Source organism: Hemitrygon akajei, chromosome 26 (assembly GCF_048418815.1).
Source record: "Hemitrygon akajei chromosome 26, sHemAka1.3, whole genome shotgun sequence".
Taxonomy (NCBI): Eukaryota; Metazoa; Chordata; class Chondrichthyes; order Myliobatiformes; family Dasyatidae; genus Hemitrygon; species Hemitrygon akajei.
Window position 1 is genome coordinate 40,527,507 of NC_133149.1, and position 27,991 is coordinate 40,555,497.

Below are 27,991 nucleotides of genomic sequence, written 5' to 3' on the forward strand. Positions count from 1 at the left end.
AGGTTTAAGCGCATAATCTAACCTGAAATTCTCTGAGAGCATCCAGAATCATGGAATAGACGGTACACTGATGGCCTATCTTCTCCTTAAGGTGGATGCAGCAGATCTCCAGGATCAGAGAAGTTCCCTCCCTGTTGTTCTGGCTGATGTTTTAACCAATATCAGCAAAATAGTTACCTGAGCATTTAATCAGGAACTCAATAAGCACAAAATGGAACATGGCAAGTTCACACAAACATTTCTACAACTTGGCTACATTGTAGAAAACATAATTAGTTGCAAAATATTTTCTGGAAAAATATGGCTATCAGAGCTACTATATGAATGCAAGGTGTGGCGTGTGGCCAAGGCAGCATGTGTGTCCTTGAGCAAGGACACACTTAACCACACAATGCTCCAGTCTACCCAGCTGCCCTACTGGCAAAAATGCTGGGGGTCAACCTCGTGATAGACTGGCGACCTATCCGGGGTGGGAGTCTGGTGTTCTCAGTCAAGCACTGGCTCAGGACAGGATTTTGACTGATATGAATGCAAGGCGTTACAGTTCTTTTTTCTTTCAAGCCAGTTGATTCTTAAAATAAAACAAATTGAAAACATCTGCAATCTCAAGCTTCAAAATGGAAAAATTGTACTTCTATGTAAAGCACCTGGCAAATCTTTCTCACAAAGCACCGAGGCGGGGCAAGAGGGTGCAAAGATAACTTCTTTAATGATCTCACAACCAGTGCAGAGTGAACACTGCAGTCATTTTGTGCCTAGCAAGCTCCTACTAGTACTTTACTGGGTGATCTACTTCTCTAATATTGATTGATTAATAAGCATTGGCCAGGATACCAGGAGTAATTCATCTTCTTTCCTTTTTAAAAATTGCTTTGGGATAGTTTATTTCCAGCCAAGAGATGAAATGGGACTTAAATTGCAAAGACATCACAGTTGGTGCAGTGCTCTCTCTGCTTCATCCTAAAGGAAAATCCCTGGCCTCAAGTAATATAGGGCCCCAGTCATAACTGAAGTAACATTGGCTATCATCTACACAGGCAGTGGCTGAAGGCAAATTCAAAGTTGCTCCATTGCAATGTTATCTGGAGAATTAAACAAGTAAGTTTCAGCAAAATCAAATATGAAACTGAGGAACATTGGAATGCCTTGCGGTTGTAAGAACTGCAGAATGAATATCAAGATCTTATTATTACGTAAACTGGACTTTTATTTTTAAAACGGCCAAATAAGCAACCGACCCTCCCTCCACTCCGGTTTCACACATGAATTTCTCCATATTTGGTTGATGTGGATTGAAAGCAGATCACATCCTCTCCACATGTTGAAAGAGCCAAACAAAATACAAAGGGTTAAGATACACTTTCTCCTGGGACCTTTTTTCCTACTCCTGCTCCTAACCACCAGAAAGGAGCCATTGGAAAAAGGTCCATCATTTCCCTAGAAGTTCTTAATGATGCAGTCTTTCTTTCTGGATTCCACCCAGCCTGAGACAAGGACGCTATTCATTTTCTGGAGAGAAGTCCACTTCTCTAGTCCTCATAGTGTGATACTGGAACTGTTGATCTGCGCTGCAGTTTCCCACTGTGCTCATCATCCCACTGACAGTGAATGGCGGGTCAAACTCCAGCTGGATTGAGTTCAGTTCTCTGTAGAAGAATCGAATAGTTAATATATTTCTAGCACTTCTCCTCACACACATCCCCTCTGCCTCCATCTCCACCTTCCTGCTTCCCTTTTACGTACTGCAATTTGGTTGCACAGAAACCAGAAGCACTTGCAGAACTTCGTCCGAATCCAGCCTACAAGTGGGAAGTGGTGAAGCTGTTAAAGTAGCACACACAATATTTTATTTTACTTAGTGACACAGCTTTCTAGCCAAATGAGCCACGTTGCCTTGCAACTCATCCATTTAACACTGACCTAATCACAGGGCAATTTAGAATGGCCAATTAACCTACATCTTTGGACTGTGGAGGACCCGGAGGAAACCCAATCATGGGGAGAACAGACAAACTCCTTACAGATATTGCTGGAATTGAACTCTGAACTCTGGCGTCCCGAGCTGTATTGGCGTTACGCTAACTGCTACGCTATCAGGAATCAAAATGCTGGAGAAACTCAGCAAGTTAGGCAGCAACTATGTAGAGGAATAAAGAATCCTTTCCAAACCTGATTGATCTCAGTCTGAAACAATCAATTTGTGGCGACCCACTTTCTGCGCAGGCGAACCGGCTCACAAATAGCCAGCGCGCGGGGGAAGACTTTGGTAATGCACCTCTGACGTCATTTCCGCCCGGAGAGGGCGAGCACTAGGGATTAAATGCCAGCGCCACAAAGTTTGAATAAACTAGTCTCGAAACGACTTACCGATTGTGTGTCGTCTCTAGCTCTGTATGAAGTACATCGCTACATTGGTGACCCCGACGGTCCAAACAGGATTTGGACCAAAGATGACCGACTCTTCATCTATTCACAGTTTCGCTAAAACTGCCGACTTTCTGGACGCTGCGACCACGCGTGTGGTTTAGCCAAGCAGAAGCCCAGTTCCAGATTCGACAGATATCCTCTGATTCCACGCGTTACTACCACGTGGTGAGCGCCCTTGACCAGGAGACGGCCGCCTAGGTTGTGGATTTCATACAGTCGCCCCCGGAAGAAGGCAAATATGAAGCATTCAAGGCGCTGCTCATTGGAACTTTTGGCCTCTCATGGCGTGAGCGGGGTGCCCACCTGCTTCACCTGGACGATTTGGGAGACAGACTGCTGTCAGCATTGATGAACGAGATGCTGTCCCTGGCTGACGGACACAAGCCCTGCCTCATGTTCGAGCAAGCGTTCCTGGAGCAACTGCCCGAGGACATACATCTGCTGCTGGCCGACGCAGATTTCAGTGACCCCCGGAAGGTGGCGGCCCGGACAGACGTGCTGTGGAAAGCCAAGAGGGAGAGCGTGGCATCCATCGGTCAGATTACCAGGCCACGCGCCCAACAGCAGACCAGACCAGGCCCGGCAGGGGGGCGCACACAACACAGAGGCAGGAGTGAGGAGGCCAGTGAACAGTGGTGTTTCTACCACCAGCGGTGGGGCACAAAAGCCTGCCGTTGTCGCCCGCCCTGCCAGGGCCAGCTGCCGCTAATGACTATGGCGGCTGGCCACCAGGACAGCCTCTTGTACGTCTGAGACAAATAGTTGGGACGCCGCTTCTTGGTCGACACCAGAGCAGAAATCAGCGTCTTGCCCCCGATGGGGAACGACACCCCCAACAGGAAGCCAGGACCCACCCTGAGGGCCGCAAACGGCAGCACAATACGGACCTACGGCACCCGCACAGTGCAGCTGCAGTTTGGCGCCAGTCGGTTCACGTGGGACTTCACACTGGCCGCAATGGCCCAACCACTCTTGGGGGTGGACTTCTTGCGAGCTCACAGCCTGCTGGTCGACTTGCAAGGGAAAAGACTGGTACATGCTGAGACTTTCCAGACATTCTCCCTGGGTGAAGCCAAGTTGCCGGCCCCACACCTGGACTCCATCACGCTGTCGGACAACAAATTCACCAGAATCCTGGTGGACTTTCCATCGATTCTGGCACCGCAGTTCACGGCAGCCATGCCCAGACACTGGGTACAGCACCACATTCCGACCCAGGGACCACCCCTCCATGCCCGCACACAAAGGCTCTCCCCGGAAAAGCTCCGCCTGGCGAAGGAGGAGTTCAAGAGGATGGAGGAATTGGGGATCGTACGGAGGTCCGACAGCCCATGGGCCTCCCCCCTGCACATGGTGCCCAAAGCAGCCGGGGATTGGAGACCATGCGGCGACTACCGCAGACTGAACGAGGCTACAACTCCAGACCGCTACCCCGTGCTGTACATACAGGACTTTGCAGCAAACCTGCACAGGGCAAGAATATTTTCCAAAGTAGACCTCGTCTGGGGATGCCATCAAATCCCGGTGCACCCTGAAGACATCCCCAAAACAGCACTCATCACCCCGTTCGGCCTGTTCGAGTTCCTCCGAATGCCATTCAGCCTGAAGAATGACGCACAGATGTTCCAGCGGCTAATGGACGCGGTGGGACGCGACCTGGACTTTGCGTTCATCTATTTGGATGACATCCTTATAGCCAGCAGTAGTCGCCAGGAGCATCTGTCCCACCTCCGCCAGCTCTACTCCCGCCTGAGTGATTTCGGCCTCCCGATCAACCCGGCCAAATGCCAGTTCGGTCTCGATACCATCGACTTCCTGTGCCACAGGATTACCAAAGATGGGGCAACACCTCTGCCCGCCAAGGTAGACGTCATCTGCCACTTTGCCTGGCCCAACATGGTCAAAGGCCTGCAGGAGTTCGTTGGTATGGTGAACTTCTACCACCATTTCCTCCCCTCAGCAGCCCGTATCATGCGCCCTTTGTACACCCTGATGTCGGGTAAAGGCAAGGACATTACTTGGGACGAGGAGGCTGCGGCCACTTTCATTAAAGCCAAGGAAGCCTTGGCAGATGCTGCGATGCTGGTGCACCCCAGAACGGACGTTCCGACCGCACTCACGGTGGACGCATCCGACACAGCAGTTGGTGGGGTGCTGGAGCAGCTCATCGAGGGGCGCTGGCAACCCCTGGCATTCTTCAGCAAGCACCTACGATCACCCGAACTCAAGTACAGTGCTTTCAACCGGGAGCTTTTGGCACTGTATCTGGCAATCCGGCATTTCAGGTACTTCTTAGAAGGCAGGCCGTTCACTGCGTTCACGGACCACAAACCGTAGACCTTCGCATTCACAAAGGTGTCCGATCCCTGGTCGGCTCGCCAGCAGCGACACCTGTCCTACATCTCTGAGTACACGACGGACATCCAGCATGTCTCGGGGAAGGACAACGTCGTGGCGGACACACTCTCCAGACCAGCTGTCCAGGCCCTGTCCCTGGGGGTGGACTATGCAGCACTGGCGGAGGCTCAGCAGGCAGACGACGAGATGCCCAGCTACAGGACCGCAGTCTCGGGTTTGCAGCTGTAGACTTTCTCGCAGGCCCAGGTGAGAGGACCCTCCTGTGCGACGTGGCTACCGGACAACCTCGCCCCATCGTCCTGGCAGCCTGGAGGTGGCGAGTTTTCGACTCCATACACGGTTTGGTGCACCCATCTATCAGGACAACCATCCGGCTGGTCTCCAGCAAGTTCGCGTGGCACGGACTTCGCAAGCAGGTCAGTGAATGGGCCAGAACGTGCGCGCAGTGCCAAACAGCCAAGGTACAGCGGCACACTAAAGCTCCATCGCAGCAGTTTGAACCCACCCACCGGAGGTTCGACCACATTCATGTGGATATTGTGGGCCCCCTACCAGTGTCCCGAGGAGCGCAGTACCTCCTAACTATGGTAGACCGGTTCACGAGGTGGCCAGAGGCGGTCCCGCTCACCGACACATCTGCCGATTCCTGCGCGCGAGCACTGATGGCAACCTGGGTAGCACGCTTCGGGGAACCGGCCCACATTACCTCTGACAGAGGCGCCCAGTTCACCTCCAGCCTGTTGGGAACACAGCTACACCACACAACTGCCTACCACCCACAGTCGAACGGACTGGTGGAACGCTTCCACCGTCACTTGAAGTCGGCTCTCATGGCCTGCCTGAGAGGACCTAACTGGGTGGACGAGCTTCCCTGGGTCCTGCTTGGAATTCGTACAGCGCCCAAAGAGGATCTGCACGCCTTGTCGGCCTAGTTGGTGTACGGCGCACCCCTGGCCGTCCCGGGAGAGTTCATACCAGCCCCAAGGGGGCAAGAGGAAGACCCTGCAGCAGTCCTGGACAGACTACATGAGAGGCTCGGCAACCTGGCCCCCGTACCGACTTCACAGCACAGACGGACCCCGACCCATGTACCCAAAGACCTGCAGAACTGTAAGTTTGTGTTTGTACGAATGGGCGGACACCGGACACCGCTACAGCGGCCGTACGAGGGGCCGTTCAAAGTGATCAGGAACAACGGGTCCACGTACGTTCTGGACATTGGGGGGAAAGAGGAGGTTTTCACGGTGGACCGACTCAAACCAGCCCATGTGGACTTGGCGCAGCCGGTCGAAGTTCAGGCACCGCGGCGCAGAGGCAAACCTCCCAAACAGAGGCTGATCCAGACTGTGGACTTTTGGGGGTGTATCGCTGGTTCTGGGGGGGGGGTTATGTGGCGACCCACTTTCTGCGCAGGCGAACCAGCTCACAAATAGTCAGCGCGCGGGGGGAGTCTTTGGTAATGCACCTCTGACATCATTTCCGCCCGGAGAGGGTGGGCCCTAGGGATTAAATGCCAGCGCCGCGAAGTTTGAATAAACTAGTCTCGAAACGACTTACCGACTGTGTGTCGTCTCTAGCTCTGTATGTAGTACATCGCTACAAATTCTTTATTCCTCTCCATAGATGCTGCCTGACCTGCTGAGTTCCTCCAGCATTTTGTCTGTGTTACTCTGGATTTCCAGCATCTGCAGAACCTCTTGTGTTTAGAAGTTGTTTGGGGGCTTAATAAGTAAAGCCTTCCAGCAGGTTGCTTACAACCATCAACAAACCAATGATATCCTGACCAACCCTGGAGTATCTGGAATCAAAACTGCCTCCTTCCACTGTGACCAGATAATAAACTGGGATTCATTTTGTAATGCAGTACTTCCTAGCCTGTGGAACCCTGCACTAACTCTCTCAGTGATATCACCAGTTATAGGTAACAGCTATTTGTCATCCTCCAGAAGTTATATGGTGTTACAAATTCAAAGGCACAATTGTTAAACAAAGGGTAGCACATTAGTGGAAGATTCTTGACCTGCAGCGTGAAACCAATCCATAATCACCTTGTTCTGCAGTTCCTGCACTCTGCCTGATCTTCAGCCAGTTTTGATTCACAACAACTAAACATTGCTTAGATCCAACAACACTTCAATGCCACATTCCATTGGATGGCATATAGTTCATTTCCTCTGTTTTATTTGTACATCCAGTTATTGATAATAAAAAGGGTTTTCCAAAGACTTAGTGATTATTCAGTGTTGATGTGATTCATATTATCTTTCACCAATTCACTTTCCAGGATCTATGTGTCAATGGAAATGTCAGCATTTATTACCCATGTTTAATTGTCCTTGAGAAGATGGCAGAAACCCACGTTCTTGAAACGCGACAGCCCTCCTTGCGAGGAGCTGAATATGGACCATCTCCCTCTTCCCTACCTTCCTATTCCAGCTTTTTCCCTGCTTCCTTTCCAGTCCTGATGAAGGGTCTCGGCCTGAAAGGTTGACTGTTTTTTCCCCTCCACAGATGCTGCCTGACCTGCTGAGTTCCTCCAGCATGTTGAATGCATTGCTATGGACCAATCTGACTGGCTTTCAATAAACTTTAAATACTGAACTGAAGTTCAGGAGGCAACATTGGTTAATGCAAACGATGCATTCTGCTGTACATTTGGATGTACATGTAATAAGTAAATATGAATCTGAGCTTCAAAACGAGGAAGTGAGATACTTGTAGAAAGTGTAGCAATTACCCCCGTTCAGGTGAAAGAATTTGAATATCAGAAACACAGTTTTAAAAGCTCATTTAGCACAAGAGACAAAGAAATAGGAGGTTGTATTGATAAGGTGGAAAGACTTGTCTGTCAATGGGATTTGGACACATTGGCAATATAAGCGTTTTTTTGCTAGTCCTTACTGTTCCTGAGCAGATGCATCCAAGAAGCACTTTGATGGCTCCGGAATAACATCTTAGTTATACCGGTGACTTGACAGAGAGAGCTCTAATAACCAGACAGAAAAGGGAGAGTATCTGCTCTTTGCCAGTTGTGCCAAGGGATCTTTTAATATCCTGATATAAGGACATTCCAACATTAGATGTGCACTGGGTGAAAAGATTCCTATATACCTTATTGTGTGAACTTATTCTCCATACATCAGCTACAAAGCCACCCCTCCCATATCCTAGCCTCTTCCCTCCCTTACTCCTGTAGCAACCCCCCTACCCCTGGTACTTTTCAAAGTATACCCTTCTCCCTGTATCTCCCACTATTTCTCCCTCCTGTACTTTCCACTCTGACCATACCAGTCACGGCCTCATGTTCTGCGACTCAGATAATTAACTGACAGTAAAATGCATTCAGGGACACATAGTGATCTGTACCTCAGAATATTCTGACTGAACTTCAGCTTGGGTCCTGCGAAATACAGAAAGAGGAACAGGGTTAATAAAGCTCAGTGCACTGAACCAGCAAGCAGTCTGAGAGGCACACAGAATAAGCACACTTAAAGACGCATCCTCACAACCACCCAGCACACAGTGTCAGCTACACACATTACATCCCATTACACACGAGGAGTACTCTCAAAGTACCTTCACATATTAGATGCCATAAGGATGCAATTGCTCTAGAGAGGGTGGATTTAGCAGGGATATCTAAAAAAGAATTGCTTCAGTGGGTGGTATATCTGCCCTAGGAGGTGTTGAAGACAGGTATTCTCAACACTTAGAAAGCATCTAGACCAGCACTTGAATGGCTAAGGCATGGAAGGTTCTGGGCCTAATGCCAGAGCATGGGCTTATTATAGATATTAATTATAGACAGGTGACTGAATGGCCTCTTTCTATCTACGTACAGTAACTCTAAGATGTTGTGACCGTGACACTGGCATACAATCTCACATAATCTACAACACTTATGTAGGTACATATTCACTAACATGTTTTGATATGTACCTAACACCAAACATACTTCAGCACACTTTGATATACTCTGTGTACATCCTCATGTATGCACACACAACCACATGCATGCTATCCTCACATATACCCACCTGGGCTCCCCCTGAGACACATACATGTATGTTCAGTGGCCACTTTATTAGGTACACTTCCATATTCTATATCTAATATCTAATCAGCCAATCATGTGTCAGCACCTCAATGCATCAAAGCATGCAGGCATGGTTAAGAGGTTCAGTTGTTGTTCAGACCAAACATCAGAATGGGGAAGAAATATTATTTAAATGACTTTGAGTGTGGAATGATTGGTGGTGTCGGACAGTGGCTTGAATATCTCAGAAACTGCTGATCTTTTGGGATTTTCAGCAACAACCATCTCTAGAGTTTACAGAGAATGGTGTGAAAAACAAAAAGACTTCCAGCGAGCAGCAGTTCTGTGGGTGAAAACACCTCGTTAATGAGAGGTCGGAGGAGAATGGCCAGACTGACTCAAGCTGACAGGAAGGTGACAGTAACTCAAATCGACTAGATTAGATTAGATTAGATTCTACTTGTTACGAATGTTCAACAACTCTGAGGGGCTGAAGGGTACAAAGTAGCCCCCTCCTTTTTGAGAATCACAAGATCGCTATTAATTCAGGTCTGGGACCCAGGAAATGAGAGAGAATACACAGGGTTTGGAATGTGTCCTGGCCTCAGCAAGACGGAACCACTGATAACGGCTATTGTCTCTTGGAGACGGAATTGTGTATTGAGTACTGTACTATTCATTGAAGCCCTCAGGGGATGACCAGAGTGGGCTGGTTGAGGGATTGCATCATCCCAACCTGATTGACATCTGAGAGCCCGTGAGTAAGGATAAAAGAGGGTCTAGGGAACAACCCCTTCAGACGCACCAGGAGAAACGCTAGAAATCCCGTGACAGCGTTTAATAGTGACAGCCGGTGGGGGGGCTCGCGTGCGTCCTTTTCCCTTGCCTGGGAATTGGCGGCCTTGCCACGGAAGAACGGCTTTAGCTAAAGGACTGGCCACACCAACGGAACTCTCGAAGGATCGAAATCATAAAAAGGAAAAGCTGGCAAGTTTCTAAAAATCTCTCTTGACTCCAACCAAAGGCTGCAGCCTGAATGAACTGAGTGACTTTTATATTTCCATCGGACAATACATTATCCCCTAGACAACGATAGAGATTTCTTATTGATTATTATTATACCCGCATTTTATATTTAGTATTGATGACGTATATTATCTGTATGTTTGCATTGATATTATTTTTGTGTATTTTTACTAATAAATACTGTTAAAAATAGTACCATCAGACTTCAACGGACCTCTTTATCTTTCCTGGTGAGTGACCCAGTTATGGGGTTCGTAACAATGTGGGGGCTCGTCCGGGATTTGATACCAAATTGGAGGGCCAGTGAATCAGTATATTCAACTTTATTGTCATTGTGCCGAGTACAGATACAAAGCCAATGAAATGCAGTTAGCATCTAACCAAAAATGCAAAGAATAGTGTTATTTATAAAATAACTGTGAATAAAAAGTAAGTGCTACAGCACACAAATATAGAAGTACTGAGGTAGTACAATATGGGTGCACTACTGCTTAGCGTTGTGATGTGAGGTTCTTTATATACCCTAAAGAATTCCTAAAACCAGGTGTGACCCTCCTTTCATCCACATCCAAGGCTTACGCCTTGGACAATGATACAAAGTACAAGACTGCCAATGTGGAAAACCCAAAACATCACAAAATATAGGAAACAGTCAGCAGATAAGGCAGCATCTATGGAGGGAGGGACAGAGTTAAAAGGCCAGGACATAGATCTCTCATCCATTGACTCTAGTACCTGGCCACAGATGCTGCTTATCCTGCTAAGTATCTCCAGCATTTCCTGTTTTTATTACGATGGAAGTTGAATCACATGGAAAATCATGTGTTTTGCCCCATTGAAGGTTACTGGCACACACCATTGTACCAGCCCAACAACATCAGCATGGGCTGAGGAATGAGCCACCCCACTTTCCAAGGGAAATCTACCATAAAAGGGAAGGGATCCGAGGGAGCTATAGGGAAAACTGTGCAAAAATTCTGTTCATGAACTGGGCCAGATCAGCTTCACAGTTTCTGCATGATGTACTGGGATCTTACTGAGGTCACGCCACAAGATGGTACTACTAAATCCATGATGATTTATTAAAGCATAACTTATCAATATAAATCACCAAGTTTAGATTCAGTACTTGGAGCAAAGGTTCATGGATAAAATTCGAAATTAGAGTTAATGATTAGAGTTAATGTTTATGCTCATTTTCAGTTTCAGATTAGCCAATAACCCCGATGATATCTCTGAAACTAATTTCTATTGCTAAAGTCTAACCCTGTCAATTAACTCGAAGCCATAAATGAGACATTATCAGTAACAGCAGGAAGAATTGATTGTGGGGGTTGGTAATCCATTTAGTTATAGAAGCTAAGCTAGTCCATTTACGTTTAAAACAGTGTCCACGTCTGTAGTACAGGATGTAGAAGGCAGCCAGTGAAACAACAACCAACAGCAGCAAGCAGAGGCCAATGATGATCCCTCGAGTATTTATACTGCCATCTAGAAACAAGAAAGAGGCACAAATCAGAATCAGTAAATCTCAGCAGTACCTGTTGTTGTTGAGTGCCATTGAATTGTCACCTATGGATAGCGTAGTTGCCCATTGGGTTTTTGAGGCAAGATACGGAAGTAGATTGCCAGGCCTTTCTTCTGTGAAGATACCGCTGCCGCCAAGGTTGCGACCCGGCCGGATTCGAACTCAGGACCCTCCTCCTCAAAGTCCAGTGCTGATGCCACTACACCACCAGCCGGCTGCACACCATATCTTTGACTGGAACTCTTAAATTATAATCAAGAAGCAATCCCTACCATTGCACACAAGCTTCCTCCATCTCACCCTTTTCTATCCATGGCCTCCTCTACTGTCAAGATGAAGCCACACTTAGGTTGGAGGAACAACACCTGATATTCCGTCTGGGTAGCCTCCAACCTGATAGCATGAACATTGATTTCTCTAACTTCCGTTTGTGCCCCTCCTCCACTTCTTACCCCATCCCCTATCTATCAATCAATCAATTAATTACTCCCCCTTTTTTCCCTCACCTTTTTTTCTCTCTTTGCCCCTCTCACAATCACTCCTTGCCTGTTCTCCATCTCCCTTTGGTGCTCCCCTTCCCCCTTCTTTCTCCCTAGGCCTCCCATCCCATGATCCTCTCCCTTCTCCAGCTGTGTATCCCTTTTGCCAATCAACTTTCCAGCTCTTAGCTTTATCCCTCCCCCTCCTGTCTTCTCCTATCATTTCGGATTTCCCCTCCCCCTCCCACTTTCAAGTCTCTTACTATCTCTTCTTTTAGTTAGTCCTGATGAAGGGTCTCGGCCCGAAATGTTGACTGTACTTCTTCTTATAGATGTTGCCTGGCCTGTTGCATTTCACCAGCATTTTGTGTGTGTCACCACCTTCTCTGTTCCCTTTTCCTTCACATGCTTATCTATCTCACCCTTAAATGAATATATTGAATGAATTTGAACATTGAACTTTGCTCCATTTTGTGTCAGGTTCCAAATTCTACTAAATTACAAAAGCAATTCTCCAAGTTTCCTAATTTGATTTTATAGGGTTTGGTTTTAGGACATCTCCACCAATTTAGATCCCTTTAGTTGCTGTGAACATGGCTCTTCCACTGATGATCTTTGAAACTGCCATGGACAGGCACAAGCCTGGCTGAGAAAGGAAGTGGTTTGGGTGCAGGGCTAGCAAACCCAGTGCTACTGAAACCCCAACAGAAGCTCTAAAGACCCCATTCCTGGAAGAAAAAGGATACACCAAGAAGATGAGCTACACCTGGAGGCAATGTGAAAGACTGACACAAGACAGAGGACTTTGGCGAGTGCTGTTGCTGGCCTGTGCCCCAGTAAGGGTGATGGGATTAAGTAAGATGATCGTTGAAGTGATTAGAAAAGCATCACTCAAACCTTGTTTTGGATTTATTCCTCGATCCATCCTCATTTTCAGTGGTTATTTTTATTGCCCTCTATGTTCTTAGGGAAGAAATTTTGCTTTCAGGGAAAGTGGTTGCTTTATTTTAGTCAAGGAATCTGAACAAATAGTGATTCAGTGCTGCACTGTTGAGTTGGAATCATAGAGTCATACAACATAGTATCAGACCCTTACGCCCACGGTGTCTGTTCTCACTTTTATGCCGTCTAAGGTGATTCCTGTCTAAATGCCTCCTAAACATAGATATTGATCTGATTCCCCCCCTAATGGCAACACATTCCAGATATGATGTGTTGAAACCCTCAGCTCCTCTTTAAAACTCATTCCAAACCTGCCACTGAAAGATTAAGCTGAGACCCCATGTGCAAAGGTCAGGGTGTCGGGGCTGGAGGCGAGGGACGGGCGGTTCAGCTTGCTGCTCTGTGAGTTTACTCTTTTCTGCACTGAACTGAGTCTATGGCCTGTAACTATGGACTCAGTTCCGCATGCTATTTGCTTACTTCTATTGTTTGCACGATTTGTTTTCTTCTGTCTGCACATTGGGTGTTCAACAGCCTTCTTTTGTTTTAACGGGTTCTATTGTGTTTCTTCGTTTTGTAACAGCTTGTAAGGAGACAAATCTGAAGGCTGTATAAAGTATACATACCTTGATAAATGTATGTTGCCCTCTCAGTTGGATATAAGATTCTATGAACTATTTATGACTCAGGAAATGGAAGCAAAAACAGGCTGTTGGCCCTTGATGCTTGCTGTGCCAGTCAATAAAATCTTTTGCATCAGTATCACTTTACCTCATTGTATCCCACTTCTTTCGATTTGCTTAATATTCAAAATCTATTCATCTCTGTCTCGAGATCTTGAGATATATCTCGAGACTCCACATCCTTCTTAGAGAAAGAAGATCTAACCCTAACCCTACTTAATACCCTCTGTGTGATGAGGTTTGGTATGACTTCATCTTGAAACTTGTGATGTTTAGTTGTAGACAGCCCAGCCAGAAGAAACATTATCTCTCCCTTACCCAGTGAGAATTTTGACATAACCTCTTCATTCTTCTAAACCCCTACTCTGCTTACTTTTTCCTCTAATGGCAACTCCTCATCTCAGGAACCAACTTAATGAAACTTGTTACATTCCTTAGGTAGTGAGACAGAATTTGTATCTAATATTCCATTTACACCAGAGATTCTGCAAATGCTGAAAATCTTGAGCAGCACACACAAAATGCCAGAAGAACTCTACAAGTCAGAAATCATTTATGCAGAAGAATAAACGGTCAATGTTTCGGGCTAAGGCCTTTCATCAGGGCTGGAAAAGAAGGGGCAGAAGCCAGAATAAGGTAGGGGAAGGGAAGGTGGGGCAGGTGATAGGTGAGACTAGATGAGGGGGAAGGAGGGGGAATGAAGTAAGAAACTGGGAGGTGAAAAGTGGAAGAGGTAAGGGGTTGAAGAAGAAGGAATCCGGTAGGAGAAGAGAGTGGATCATGGAAGAAAGAGAAGGAGGAGGGGAAGCAGATGGAGCTGATGGGCAGATGAGAAGAAGAGGAGGGGTTGAGAGGGTAACCAGAATGGGGAAATGGAAAAAGAGAGAAGGATGGAGGGGAGAGAAATTACTGGAATTTGGAGAAATTGATATTCATGACATCAGGTTGGAGGCTACCCAGACAAAATATGAGGCGGTGCTCCTCCGTCCTGTGTTTGGCCTTGTCATGCCAGTAGAGGAGGCCATGGACAGACATGTCGGAATGGGAATGGGAATACTGCATGTGTTGCCTCGCAAGAACCCTATGTGAGGCCTCTATTGGTCAGGGTTGACCATAGATTTTGCATCCTAGCTATCTATGTAGATGATACGCAAGCTAGGGTAGTACAATCTGGAGAGTAAAGCTGTTGTCCACCTAACAGTCTCCCCCTCCCACACAGCTCATGAATTCAAAGGAACAGCAGAGACCAATACAATTTGGCACCAGCAACGTTGCAGAAGATGCCAGTCAACATTGAACTCAACTGAGACTCCAGCTCTGGATTCTCCTCTTGGGGTTTATTCCCAAAGCCTTTCCCATGAGTGGGTATAGCCGCAAGGCAGTGCAAGTTTGACATCAGAGTTTTCCTTCTGTTGGATGAGCTGCCAACCACAGATGACAAGCCCAATCTGCCCAAATTCCATGTGTTACCTCACAAGAACTCTATTCAGTTGCAGGAAGCCACCTTTCCTTTTGAATTCAACTCCTCTTGCAATGAAGGCCAACATTTGCCTTCCTAACTGCTTGTTCATTAACTTTGTGGTTCATGTACAAAAGCTCCCGGTTCTCTTTGAACATGAACTCCTCTTAATAGTTAGTTACTCTGCTTTTTATTTTTTCTCTATCAAAATGGATCATACACTTGGTTGTACCCAATAAGGTGGACACAGAGTGTTTGTTCATGGTCTTCTACTGTAGCTCAGCCACTTCAAGGTTCAATGTTTTATGCATTCAGAGATGCTCTTGTGCACACGTGATTATTTGAGTTACTGTCGCCTTCCTTCAGTATGAACGAGTCTAGCCATTCTCCTCTGACCTCTCTCATTAACAAGATGCTTTTGCCCACAGAGAAACCACCCACTGATTTTCAAACAAGAATATCTGCAGATGCTGGAAATCCAAGCAGCACACCCAAAATGCAAGCCAGGCAGCATCTGTGGAAAAGATGGGCAAGCAAGGAGAAAAGGGGAGAGAGGGAAAAGGGCATGGGGAATGGTGAAGGAGAGGCCTGCCCATCATCTCCCTCTGGTGCTCCTTCCCCCTTATCTTTCATAGCTTTCTGCCCTCTCCTATTAGATTCCCCCTTCTCCAGCCATGTATCCCTTTCAATAATCAACTTCCCAGCTCTTTACTTCATTCCCCCCCCTTTTCAGGTTTCACCTATCATCTCGTGTTTCTCCCTCCCTTCCCCTCACCTTTTAAATCTACTCATCTTTTTTCCTCCAGTCCTGCTTAAGGGTCTCAGCCCGAAATGTTGACTGTACTTACTAGATTTTTCTTTTTTTGTTTTTTGCACATTTTCTGTAAACTCTAGAGACTATTCTGCATGAAAATCCCAGGAGATCAGCAGTTTCTGAGATACTCAGACCCACCCCTCTGGCAGCAACAAAGTCACTTAGATAATATTTCTTCACCATTCTGATGTTTGGTCTGAGGAACAACTGAACTTCTTCACTATATCTGCATGCTTTTATGCATTGAGTTGCTGCCACATGACTGGTGAATTAGATATGTGCATTACTGAGCAGGTGTACCTAATAAAGTGGCCACCGAGTGTATATTCCACATTGCATCCCGTCTTCTTTGCCCTTGCCCATTTACAAAGCCGGCTGTATCCTACTGAAGTCTCCTTGCATCATTCTGCCCTCATCCACACCCCTTCACCACGGACACTGCCTCCCACACCCACCATTCAGTCAATGTCATCAGAAGAATTAGAACATTTGATCATTTTATGGTTATTCAATGAAGGCTTGGTACTAGCTAGTTATAATGAAAGTAACAAATCAGAAAGGTACTTTACAGAGATAAAGTATCTTTGATCATTAAAATTGTGAAAGATATTATTTAAATGGAAGTTCTTGCTTTCTTTCTATCTTATGTATTGCTTAAATATTTAAGACTCAGATTTATCTGACAATGAATGGAACATTGACGTATCTCTACTTACCGTTTCCTGTCTCTGTATGATTCGTAGATGAGATCTGCCTATGGACATGGAGGAAGATGTCATGTGAAGGAATGACAGTAGCAAGTTTCAGATCTGCAAAATAAGGAGGAGACTAGCGTGGGTTTTGATGGGAGCCTGCCAAGGTCAAAGGGCCAACACCTCCAAGGATTTGTTGGTGACAGCCTGCAATTGTTGCTACACATTCTGGCACCAACATAGCATGCCCACAATGCTCGGCAGAACAACAGAACAGAGCAAGGAACAAAGCATGAACAGTGAAGAAAGCCTTGTACCTCACCCCTCATCATGCACAATCCTCTTACACCAGAACAAACCATCTTCGGCCTCTGGCTACCAGCAGACTTGTGGATTATCAGACACTGGGCCCCAACTTCCCCAGTAAACTCTGACTTGGGTCTCTAGCCATCAGGCCTCAAATTCTGGACTTCCGATTGACCTTTGGGCTTCAATCTGGATCTCTGATTGTCCTCCAGCCTTCAATCTATACATCCGATTGATCTTTGGGCTTTAATATTCGGTATCACCCAGGACTTGCAGATAATGATGAATGAAGCCTCTAAATGAGGGCCCGAACCCCAGGCCTCAAACTCCCGTCTCACCAATGGCGAGATCCTGAACATCCTTGCCAACATCATACTGCACACACACTGCCTGCCTTCAAATGTGGAATGGGGGCTTAGACTAAGACTTAACCTCTGGCTTGTCTTCTAGTTCTCCCACATCCTTGTCCCTAAACCCTAACCTGACCTCACTCCCATCTCTGTCCCTAAAACCGTCCCTATGAACCTAAAAACAAAACCTAACAACTAACTAATTCTGAGCCACAACCTCGATGGAGACCACAGCTCAGCACCATCTTGAATTTTAATGGTTAGCAGTCTTGCCCTTAAGCTAGACGACACAAGTCAAACCCTAAGAATTCTGAGCAGAAGTTATGGCGGATGCCATGTTTCCTGCACTCCCATCATTCACATGTGTCCTATCAAAAGTTCAAAGTTCAAAGTAAACATATGATCAAAGTACAGATATGTCACCTAAGATTCATTTTCTTGTGGACATTCACAGTAAGTACAAGGAAAAACAATAGAATCAATAAGAAACCACACACAGCAAAGACAAACACCTAATGTGCAAAAGACAACAAATTGTGGAAATACAAAAAAAGGTAATAAATAAATAAATAAATAAATGAGTTGGAAGTGTCCTTGAGAGTGAGTCAATTGGTTGTGGGAACAATTCAGTGATGGGATGAGTGAAGTTGAGTGAAGTTATCCTCTTTGATTCAGGAGCCTGATGGTTGAGGGGTAATAACTGTTCCTGAACCTGCTGCTGTGGGACCTGAGGCTCCTGTAGCTCCTTCCTGATGGCAGCAGTGAGAAGAGAGCATGGTCTGGATGGTGGGGGTTCCTGATGATGGATACTGATTTCCTGTAACAGTGCTCCTTGTAAATGTGCTCAGTGGTGGGAGATGGCAGTTTGTGATCCCACAGAACTATTACAGGCATCATAAGGGGAGCTCTGCACAATTCCCTGACCATACTTACCTTGTAAGCAAACTGCAGTTATACTCTGATTGTTATACCCTGCTCTTGGTGTACGTTTGCTGTACACAAAAGCGACTCAGTGATTCCTCCAATCTAGCATTAGCTACACTGCTCCCTGATTCCTCAACAACCCTTACGTTTTCAGGGTGGCCACTGAGATGAATGTAGCCAGGATTCATATCCCTACTGTGCACATACAAAATCTAACATCGAGACATGGACCAGACAGGGAGGATTGTACCTTCTATCTGGTGCATGCTGTATCATACAGGCCTGATGTACAGATGTCTGTAATTGGTCTCAGTGAGACTTTTAACCCTTTGGGTCATTTCTCACTTGTACACCGTTAATAATCGGAGTGACATTGACATATCAGATGAAAACTGCTTCTGACATTTTAATCAGAAGTTTAATATAAAGAGTGAATATATTTACAGAGTAGTGACGATCCCATCTTACAAAATCTCTCATGCTATTCATACATATTTTACAGTTACATTATCTCCCAGTACTACAAGGAAAATAAAAATTAAACTAGTTTAAATATGAGGAATGAACACAGGGTCCTTACCCATTGCTTCCCTGTGAGCGTACAGCCAATGCAGAGCTTGCTGTGAGATTCGGATCTCCCAAGAAACTCAACTGCCACTGAAACTGGTTTGTCCTGATTCCTGACAAGTCTAGCATAACAGTACCCAAAATAAACTGGGAGATCAGGTGAGTTGTGCAAATGAGCTTGGGACAAACATCAGACTTCACTAATCTCAATTTTTCCCTCCTTTTTCATTCACACTCATTATTACATGCCATGTCATATGACGTGGGCAATCATGGTCTTTCCATGATCATGATTGTTCTTGGCAAATTTTATCTACAGAACTGGTTTGCCATTGTCTTCTTCTGGGCAGTGTCTTTACAAGATGGATGACCCCAGCCATGATCAACACTCTTCAGAAATTGTCTGCCTGGCATCAGTGATCGTATAACTAGGACTTGTGATGTGTACCAACTGCTCATATGACCATCCACCACCTGCTCCCATGGCTTCACGTGACCCTGATTGGGAAGGTGTGCTGAGCAGGTGCTACACCTTTTCCAATGGTGAGCTGCAGGCTAGTAGAGGAAAGGAGCGCCTTACATCTCCTTTGTAGAGATGTAACTCCACCCCACCACCCATATTCATACCTCAGCTCTCCTATTTTCCCTTTCTGTCCTAGAGCCATCTCACATTGCTTTTCTCTTCCCTCCTTTCTCCCCCTGCCCCAACACCTATCTTCCCACCATTTCTTTCTTCTCTCATTATTTTTCCATTTCTCCTCCTCACTGGGAGCTGAAGAGTTTGCAAGAGTTCTGTACAGGAAATTCTGCTTTACTGATCTTTAAGCACCTATTGCAGAGTTGGGTGGGCTAGTCAATGGGGTGACTTGCTGGATTGATCCTGACAATTGCCATCGTGGCTATTCGTAGACCCATGAAATGGGCCACTGACTACCTGCCAGTTTTCTCTCTGGAGAGCAAGCACACAGTTCTATGGAATGCTTGAGACTTTCCATGACCGGTGGTCACTGCATGAAAAGTGTGATTTAGTTTGTGTCCTACTGCTGGCTGAGTACACCTTATCCAAAATACTTGCAGCCAGAAGTGTTTTGGATTTCAGATTTTGGAATATGTGAGGAGATAGTTCGGGATCGCCATCATTTCTGACTCTGACTTTACTGTAGGTGCTACTGGTAAGCTGGTACATTGTGGTTTAAGATGGCACTGGTGAAACACGGCAATGACTTGCTGGTAGCAAACAAAACTATTAACTACTTTATTAGTAATACATACAAAATGCTGTTGGATCTCGGCAACTGAGTTCCTCCAGCGTTTTGTGTACATTACTTTGATTTCCAGCACCTGCAGGTTTTCTTGTTTGTGATTCAGCTACTTTATTACTCACACTTTTTCTCGGATACGATCACTGCAAACAATTGCCTGTAACTTCCCTCTCAGAGTTGAGATTTTGAACTGCTTGTATGACCTGGTATTTTTGCGGTGTGAGCCGAAGTCTCAAAGGTGCAGGACGGTTGCGGCGTTGTTCTGGTGTTAGATTTTCATCAGCGATGATCTTGGCAAACTCATCAATGAATTTCTCTGTTGCTTTGTGATCAGCAGAAGCTTTATCTTTAAAATTAAAAAAAATAATATTGTGCCTTTTCTTAAATTTCTGCAACCAGCCTGCTGAATATTCACAATTACCTTCAATTTTCAGTTCGTCATGATATATCTTTGCTTGTTTCATGATCAGCACACTGTTAAGCAGCATATGTTTACTCTGATGTTGATGAATCCACTCTTTCGATACACGATCAAGATCTTCATTTTTCACTTTATGTGGTGACGTTTTGTTTTTCCATTAACCCCTGTCCATTACATATGTGAGGTTACTTCTCAGACCAACTATGGTGTGCCAAGACATGCGCATTGCCTGGGAACCTTCCCAGTGCTTTGTGGAATTTTCCATTTGTGACGTAATGTCAGCACTGAAAACATTTCCAGAATTTGGAGATCTTGGGATTTTGGATTCTTGGGTGAGAGGTACTCAACCTGTACTTGCTTTTGTGAAATTAACTTCTATTTTCAGTGTAACAATAGAGAGGTAAAGTGGACTGATGTAAAATATTTAGAAACTGAGTAAAACAAAACAAGAAGTTGAGCACACTATCCAAATGTGATCATAAGATAAATCAGTGGAATCTTTGGCATCAGACTTGGACTTTGCATTTGGAGGAAAAAGCTCTCCAACTCTGGGGAAAGGGTGACTAATATGCACCCTTAACCATAATGATCCACAAAGCCGATCTTGGAATGGATATCGCCAATGCCCTGCCACCTCCTTTGTACTTCAGGGATTACATGTATTAATGCTGACTGTGGGTGCTATGTGGCGTAGCAGTTAGCGTTATGTTATTGCAGTGCCAGTGACCTGGGTTCAACTCCCACCACTGTCTGTAAGGAGTTTGTACATTCTCCCCGTGGGTTTCCTCCAGGTGCTCTGGTTTCCTCCCAGGTTAATTGGGCAATGGTGTGGTTGGGCGGTGCTGGATCATTGGACCAGAAGGACCTGTTAGGGTGCTGTATCTCTAAATAAATAAGTAACTCAGGCACACAAAGCAACCTTGGACTGGCCCAGTGAACTGGGAAATACACCATCAGCCACAAGTGGCATATTTCTCTTCATTCCTTCAGCTGCCGTGTGGCAAGGGTGAAGCTCTCCTTCGTGATGGCGTACACTCACTGAGATGAAGGAGCCCCAGAGAACAGGGTGACTCTCAATACATAGCTCCAGGGCCTCTAGTTCTAGGCTAATTTCTGATGCTGCCCCTGAGCTCTATCTTTGACTGTGCATGTTTCCTCTGGTGAACGAGTTTCCTCCCATGTCCCAAAGATGTCCTGTTTGGTTACTGTTAAATAGTCGCTGTAAATTGTCCTTTGTATGTAGATTGTAGTTATTTAGAGATAGAATGTGGTTATAGGCCCTTCAACCCAATGAGCCCATGCCGCCCATTAACACCCATGTGACCAATTAATCTACTAACTCATATGTCCTTGGAATGTGGGAGGAAACCGGAGCACTCATAGGCAACTCATATGGTTGCGGCTGAGTGGTAGAATCAGCAAGAGTTGACTGGAAGAAAGGGAGAATGCATGGTGCCTGATGAGCAGCATAGTCAGTGAGCTAAAGGGCCTGTTTCTGTGTATTATGGCTAGAACACTGATCACTGACGTCAGGTCGAGAAAAACCAAGAAGTAAATGATTACAGAGGAACAGAAACTCCAAGAAGAAGGTCTCGAGCTTAGATTTCCTCATTTTTCTGCAGCTCTAAAGGAGGACGTTAATGATTCGTCAAATGTACACTGCCTCAGAGTTAAAATAATATATACAAGAACAACAAAGATAACAGATACCCAGGACTTAGTTACTGTCTAAGTTTGACCATGGTGTTCAGGTCGGTTTTATATGGATCAACAGCCAACCAAGTGCTGAGATCCAATTAAGTTTTATTCTTTAATAATTACTGTCTCTCCTCAGATTATCTGAATTTAATTTAAGATTACACCTTTGATACAGCTCAGTGTTCACTTTGAGCACAAGCTGATACAACTCCTTGAGCAGCACATACCTTCCCCTCTTGAATTTTTCAGATATTCAATGCAGTTGAGAGATGTGGCTATATGGGAAAGGTCCATTATTTTCCATTGTAGCTCTGTACAAATTTACATGAAGATTTTTCTGTATTTTCAGATGTTATTAATGAGGCCCTCCGTTGGGTGGGGTCAACCATGCATTATTGCAAATTAGCTGTCCATGTGATACGCAAGCCAGGGCAGTACAATATGGAGAACAAGCTGTTGCCCTTGTGGCAGGCTCCCCTTCTCCACACAGCTGATAAATCCAAAGGAATGGCAGAGACTGATACAGTCTGGCTCCAGCAGCAGCAGCATTGCAAGGGCTACCAGTCAGCATTGAACTCAACATAGGACTGCCTTAGGGACTCCAGATTATTCCTCTGGGATTACTCCTGAAGCCTTCTCCCTGAATGGGTGTAGCCGCAAGGCAGTGGAAGTTTGAGATCAGAGTTTTCATTCTCCTAGATGAGCTGCCAACCACGGCTGGTGAGCCCCATCTGCCCAAAGCAAATGGTTTTAAGGCCCCAGTAACCCAACTTTGCCCCTTCTCCTGTCAGTAGAAACGGTTCTGCTGGGCTTAGTAGCTAAGCCACACGTGAAGGCCAGGAGATGGACTTGGTTGTCGGAGGCTGTTTGAGACGCACACCATTGGCAGCTTTTAATAGATCGTGGGAGCTTGTCCCCACTACCACCCCCGGCTATAACAACCTTAAGGAATGAATAATAATGTTTACATAACTCCTAACCTAATCTATTGCATACCCTACTCTGCCCACTGCTCCTGTTCTTGCAGTCTCTAACCTCCTTTCCCAAACTTCCCGAACCTCTACTCATTTCACTGTCCAGAAAAAGTGAGAAAACAAATATAAATAATATTAAGCAACGCTGTATGTGCAATAGTGGAATTTACTACTGACAAAAGCCATATTGTTACAGAGTCAGAGAGTCATATAGCATGGAAACAGCCCTTCTGCCCAACGACACCATGCTGACAAAGATGGTCTTCCAAGCTACATCCCATGGGAATGTTCATCTGTGGCAAAGAGCATCTGAAGATTGAAAACTCCGATTCACCACAAAGCTCACAATTGACTGGATAGCAGGAATCCCCATTTCCCCTGCATGCTCTGAGATACTTAGTCACTACACAAGACACTTTAGAGCACAGGAGAGGTACCGCCAACACCATCTCTACAATACCTTCCAAATCCACTGACAGGGCAAGCATGGCAACATTGGTGCCAGAGGTTGGAGCCCAAAGGTCGAAGACTGAAATCGGTAAGCCCAAAGGTCAAGGCCTCTGGGTTGGCTTGTCTGGAAATCAGACAAGTCTGGGCCAGGGGCTGGAGCTTGGTAGCCTGATGTCTGTGAGTCTGCGAGTGCGGGGCCGAGGCCCTAAGGTGGCTTGTCCTAGGATTGGAGGCCTGTCTGTGTGTGTGAGTCGGTGGGAGGCTGGGAAAGGGGCTTGATTTACTGTCCTTGTTGCTTGTGTTGTTCTGCTGAACATTGTGGGCATGCTAAGTTGGTGTCAAAATGTGTGGAGACACTTGCGAGTGTCTCCACCCCCCACCCCCCCCCGCCGTGTATCCTTAGGTTGTGTTGGTTGTTAACGCAAACGACACATTTCACTGTATGATTTCACTTTATACATGACAAGTAAATGTGGATCTGAAACCTGAATCTAAATTGCACCGAATTAGCCAGCTGATCTGCACACCACACCATTCATGTGCTGGATAATGGATTCCCAAAAGGGGCTTTCAGTACATAGCTTTGCCACAAAGGGAGTTCCAGGTGGACAACGGAAACATTTCAAGCATTCCCTCAAAGCCTGCTTAAAAGATATTGTAATGTCCTCACCATTTCATCCCATGTCTGTTTGATGCCCATTAGAAAGGAGGAAAAAGCTTTGAGTTTCTTAGTTGGGAGCACGTGGAAGCCTGTGAGAGTGGTGAAAGAATTGCATTTCTCAGTACCCACCGTCCTCTCCCAGAAAGCAGCTGTTGTCCTACATTGACCTCATCAGCCTGCTACAGAACTTGAGTAGAAGCAAGTAACCCTCAACCACAGGGAACTTTAAGGCAAAGGGATTTCCCCCAGGTACTCCCAAATACGTGTGAGTTGGTTGGTTAACTTTGACTGTAAATTCCCCTAGTGAGTAGATAAATGGTAGAATCTAGAAGCCACTGATGGAATGTGGGGAGAAGAAGTTGCAGAGACTGTTAGTGAGGTTCTGTGAGGTTTAGGGGGCTGTTGTACAAAAACATGGAAGATGTGTAACTGAGTGCCCATGAACCGGTTAAATAGCCACAGCAGACATGGCCTGTTTGGTTTAGCTGACTGATAGTGGTTGAAATGCTTTGATATTTGGAAGAGTCATCAACATCCTTATTAAATTTTAAATTTATGCTTCAACTCTCCCCATACCCCCACTGACTCTGCTTCCCTACTATTCTCTCTATCCTCAAATCCCTACTCCATGTCCCACCCCCCCATCCTCATCACATTCTACAGGGGTTGTATTGAGAGCATCCTGAGCAGCTGCATCACTGCCTGGTTCGGAAATTGCACCATCTCGGATCGCAAGACCCTGCAGCGGATAGTGAGGTCAGCTGAGATCATCGGGGTCTCTCTTCCCACCATCACAGACATTTACACTACACGCTGCATCCGCAAAGCAAACAGCATTATGAAGGACCCCACTCACCCCTCATACAAACTCTGGGAAAAGGCACCGAAGCATTCGGGCTCTCACGACCAGACTATGTAACAGTTTCTTCCCCCAAGCCATCAGACTCCTCAATACCCAGAGCCTGGACTGACACCAACTTACTGCCCTCTACTGTGCCTATTGTCTTGTTTATTATTTATTGTAATGCCTGCACTGTTTTGTGCACTTTATGCAGTTCCGGGTAGGTCCGTAGTCTAGTGTAGTTTTTTTTCTTTTTGTCTCTGTTTTTTTTTACGTAGTTCAGTCTAGTTTTTGTACTGTGTCACGTAACACCATGGTCCTGAAAAACGTTGCCTCGTTTTTACTATGTACTGTACATAGCAGTTATGGTCAAAATGACAATAAAAGTGACTTGACTTGACTCCTCTTCATCCCCATTCCCATTCCTTATCTCTACTCTTGTTCCCTTTATCCACTGCTCTTCTGGATTCCATATCCCCACTCAGCCTCAACCCCACTCCAGTTCCCACTCCCCTGCCTCCTGCTCCAACATCCTCTGCCAGCCATTCAAGAAGACTTTGGGCTTCGGATCAATGTGTCACAACAATTGCCAGCACCAAAAGTCCCTGAAGCAATAATGGTACTGACCACTAGAGGGTGATGCTTAGCTACTGATGAGACTTGTGGGAAGAACAAAAAACACACAATATAGAGTGAGAGGAGGACGTGTGGCTCTTCAAGCCTGCCCAGCTGTGTCTACGATTATTTCTTCTCCACCCAATGGTTTTATGCCAGTTTGCAGTAGCCCTCAATCACACAATCTTTCAAAAATTTATTTATCTACATTTTAAATGCCTGTAATGAACTACCTTCCATATTTTTGTGGGGTATAGAATTCCAAAATTTCACTACTCACTGTGAAAAAATTCTATATTTTGGAATTTTAAATGAATGGCCCATTATCTTGAAATCAAGTGGCTTTTCTCGACATTTCCCACCAATATGAGAACGAGAAAGATAGACAGAGACAGCAGCACATCTGTCATGTATCCTTAAAATCAAAATATTTCAAAAAGTGCACCCCTCATTCTTCTAAACTTCAAACAATCTTGATCAAACTCTGTCATCCCAGGAATCAGCCTGGTGAATCATTTTTGGACAGCTTCCAATGCTAGTACACCTTTTCTTGGGAAAGGGACCAGAATTGTGGGCATGTGCCCAGGTGTGATGTCACCAACATCCTAAACAATTACAGTAAAACTTCTCTATTTCTAAACTCCAATTCCTTACAATATGGGCCAAGATGTCAATGTGAGACAATGGCTCAGACTGGCACAGAACCAGACAGCCTAACATTCTTGTCTTTATTCTGTCTCCTCCAATATTTGAACAATTCTTGTCTTCAGTTCATTCTGCACTTCTTTGTCAATGTATTGTTGACAATAGAAGCACAGAATGGAACAGAACTAGTTCTCACCCTCAGCAATTTCTCCTTTGGCTTTTCCCACTTTCTCCAGACTCAAGGGGTAACCATGGGCACCCATATTGGCCCTAGCTATGACTGCCTTTTCATTGTCTAAATAGAACAGCTCACGTTCCAAGCCTTTCCCGGTAATGCTCCCCAACTCTTCCTCCTCTACACTGACGACTGCATTGATACTGCTTCGTGTACCATGCAGACCTCATCAATTTTTCTTCCAGCTTCCACCCTGCCTTTAAATTCACTTGGTCCATTTCTGACATCTCCCTCCCATTTCTCAATATCTCTGTCTCCAACTTTGGATACATACTGTCAATTGACATCTTTTATAAACCTACCAATTCCCATGACAAACTTGACTATGCCTCTTCCCAACCTGTCTCTTGTAAAAATGCTATTCCCTTTTCTCAGTTCCTTCATCTCTGCTGCATCTATTCCCAGGATGAGGCTTTCTTTTCCAGGATATCAGAGATGTCTTCCTTCTTCAAAGAATGGGCTTTCCCTTTCTTCATTATTGATGCTATCTTCACCTGCATCTCCTCCATTCCTGAATATCCATGCTCACCCCATCTTCCCATTGCCTTAACTGGGACAGAGTTCCTCTTGTCCTTACCTACCACCCCATGAGCCTCCGCATCCAACATATCATTCTCCGCAACTTCTGCCATATCCAAAGGGATCCTACCACCAAACAAAATTTTACCCCCAACACACACAAAATGCTGGTGGAACGCAGCAGGCCAGGCAGCATCTATAGGAAGAAGTACATTCGATGTTTCGGGCTGAGACCCTTCGTCAGGACTAACGACTAACAACTTCGTTAGTGCTGACGAAGGGTCTCGGCCCAAAACGTCGACTGTACTTCTTCCTATAGATGCTGCCTGACCTGCTGCGTTCCACCAGCATTTTGTGTGTGTTGCTTGAATTTCCAGCATGTATCTGCAGATTTCCTCGTGTTTGCATTAAAATTTTACCCCCCCCCCCTCCATTTTCCACAGGCTTTGCTCCCTTCGTGACTAGCTTGTGCATTCTTCCCTCACCACAAATCTCCCTCCCGGCAATTACCTCTGCATGCGGCCAAAGTACTACACCTGCCCATTCACCTCCTCCTTCACCTCCATTCAGGGCCCTAAGCAGCCCTTCCAGGTGAGGCAACTCTTCACCTGTAAATCCGCTGGGGTCATCTATTGTATCCTGTGCTCCCAATGACTGCTTCATCGAGCACCTCTGCTCCGTCTGCCAAGAGCGGAATTTCCTGGGGACACAACATTTTAACTCTCATTCCCATTCCTGTTCCATCATACTGGTCCATGGCCTCCTTTTGTGCCGTGATGAGGCCACCCTCAGGGTGGAGGAGGAACACCTTGGGTTCCATCTGGGTAGCCTCCAACCTGATGGGGGAAAAAATTACCTCTAACATCCCCACACGCTTCTCTATTCATGTTAAAATTTGATGTGAAATGTGTTGTTTTATGGTGCAAAGCCATAAAATAAATATAAATAAACATAAATAAATAATGCAAAAAATAATGAGGCAACACTCACAAGTTCATGGGCCATTCAGGAATTTGATGGTGGAGCTGATTCTGAATCATTGAGTGTGGGTCTTCATGCTCCCCAATGGTGGTAATGAG

General features: G+C 45.7%; 1 protein-coding gene across 2 annotated transcripts; it reads right to left on the reverse strand.

Annotated features, from left to right (window-relative positions):
• Positions 1–907: 907 nt before the first annotated feature.
• Positions 908–27,961, reverse strand: LOC140716688 (small integral membrane protein 35-like). 2 transcript variants are annotated; one of them, XM_073029512.1, is made up of 5 exons: positions 27,903–27,961; positions 16,469–16,506; positions 11,225–11,338; positions 8,152–8,185; positions 908–1,646 (listed from the first exon to the last, which is right to left on the reverse strand). In XM_073029512.1, the coding sequence occupies exons 1-5, from the start codon at positions 27,950–27,952 to the stop codon at positions 1,499–1,501; spliced, it is 384 nt and encodes a 127-aa protein (XP_072885613.1). In that variant the 5' UTR covers positions 27,953–27,961; the 3' UTR covers positions 908–1,498. The 2 variants fall into 2 exon arrangements, with proteins under 2 accessions (XP_072885613.1, XP_072885612.1); XM_073029511.1 differs by lacking the exon at positions 27,903–27,961 and adding an exon at positions 18,605–18,650 and having other exon boundaries at positions 16,469–16,561.
• Between the last annotated feature and the right edge of the window lie 30 nt (positions 27,962–27,991).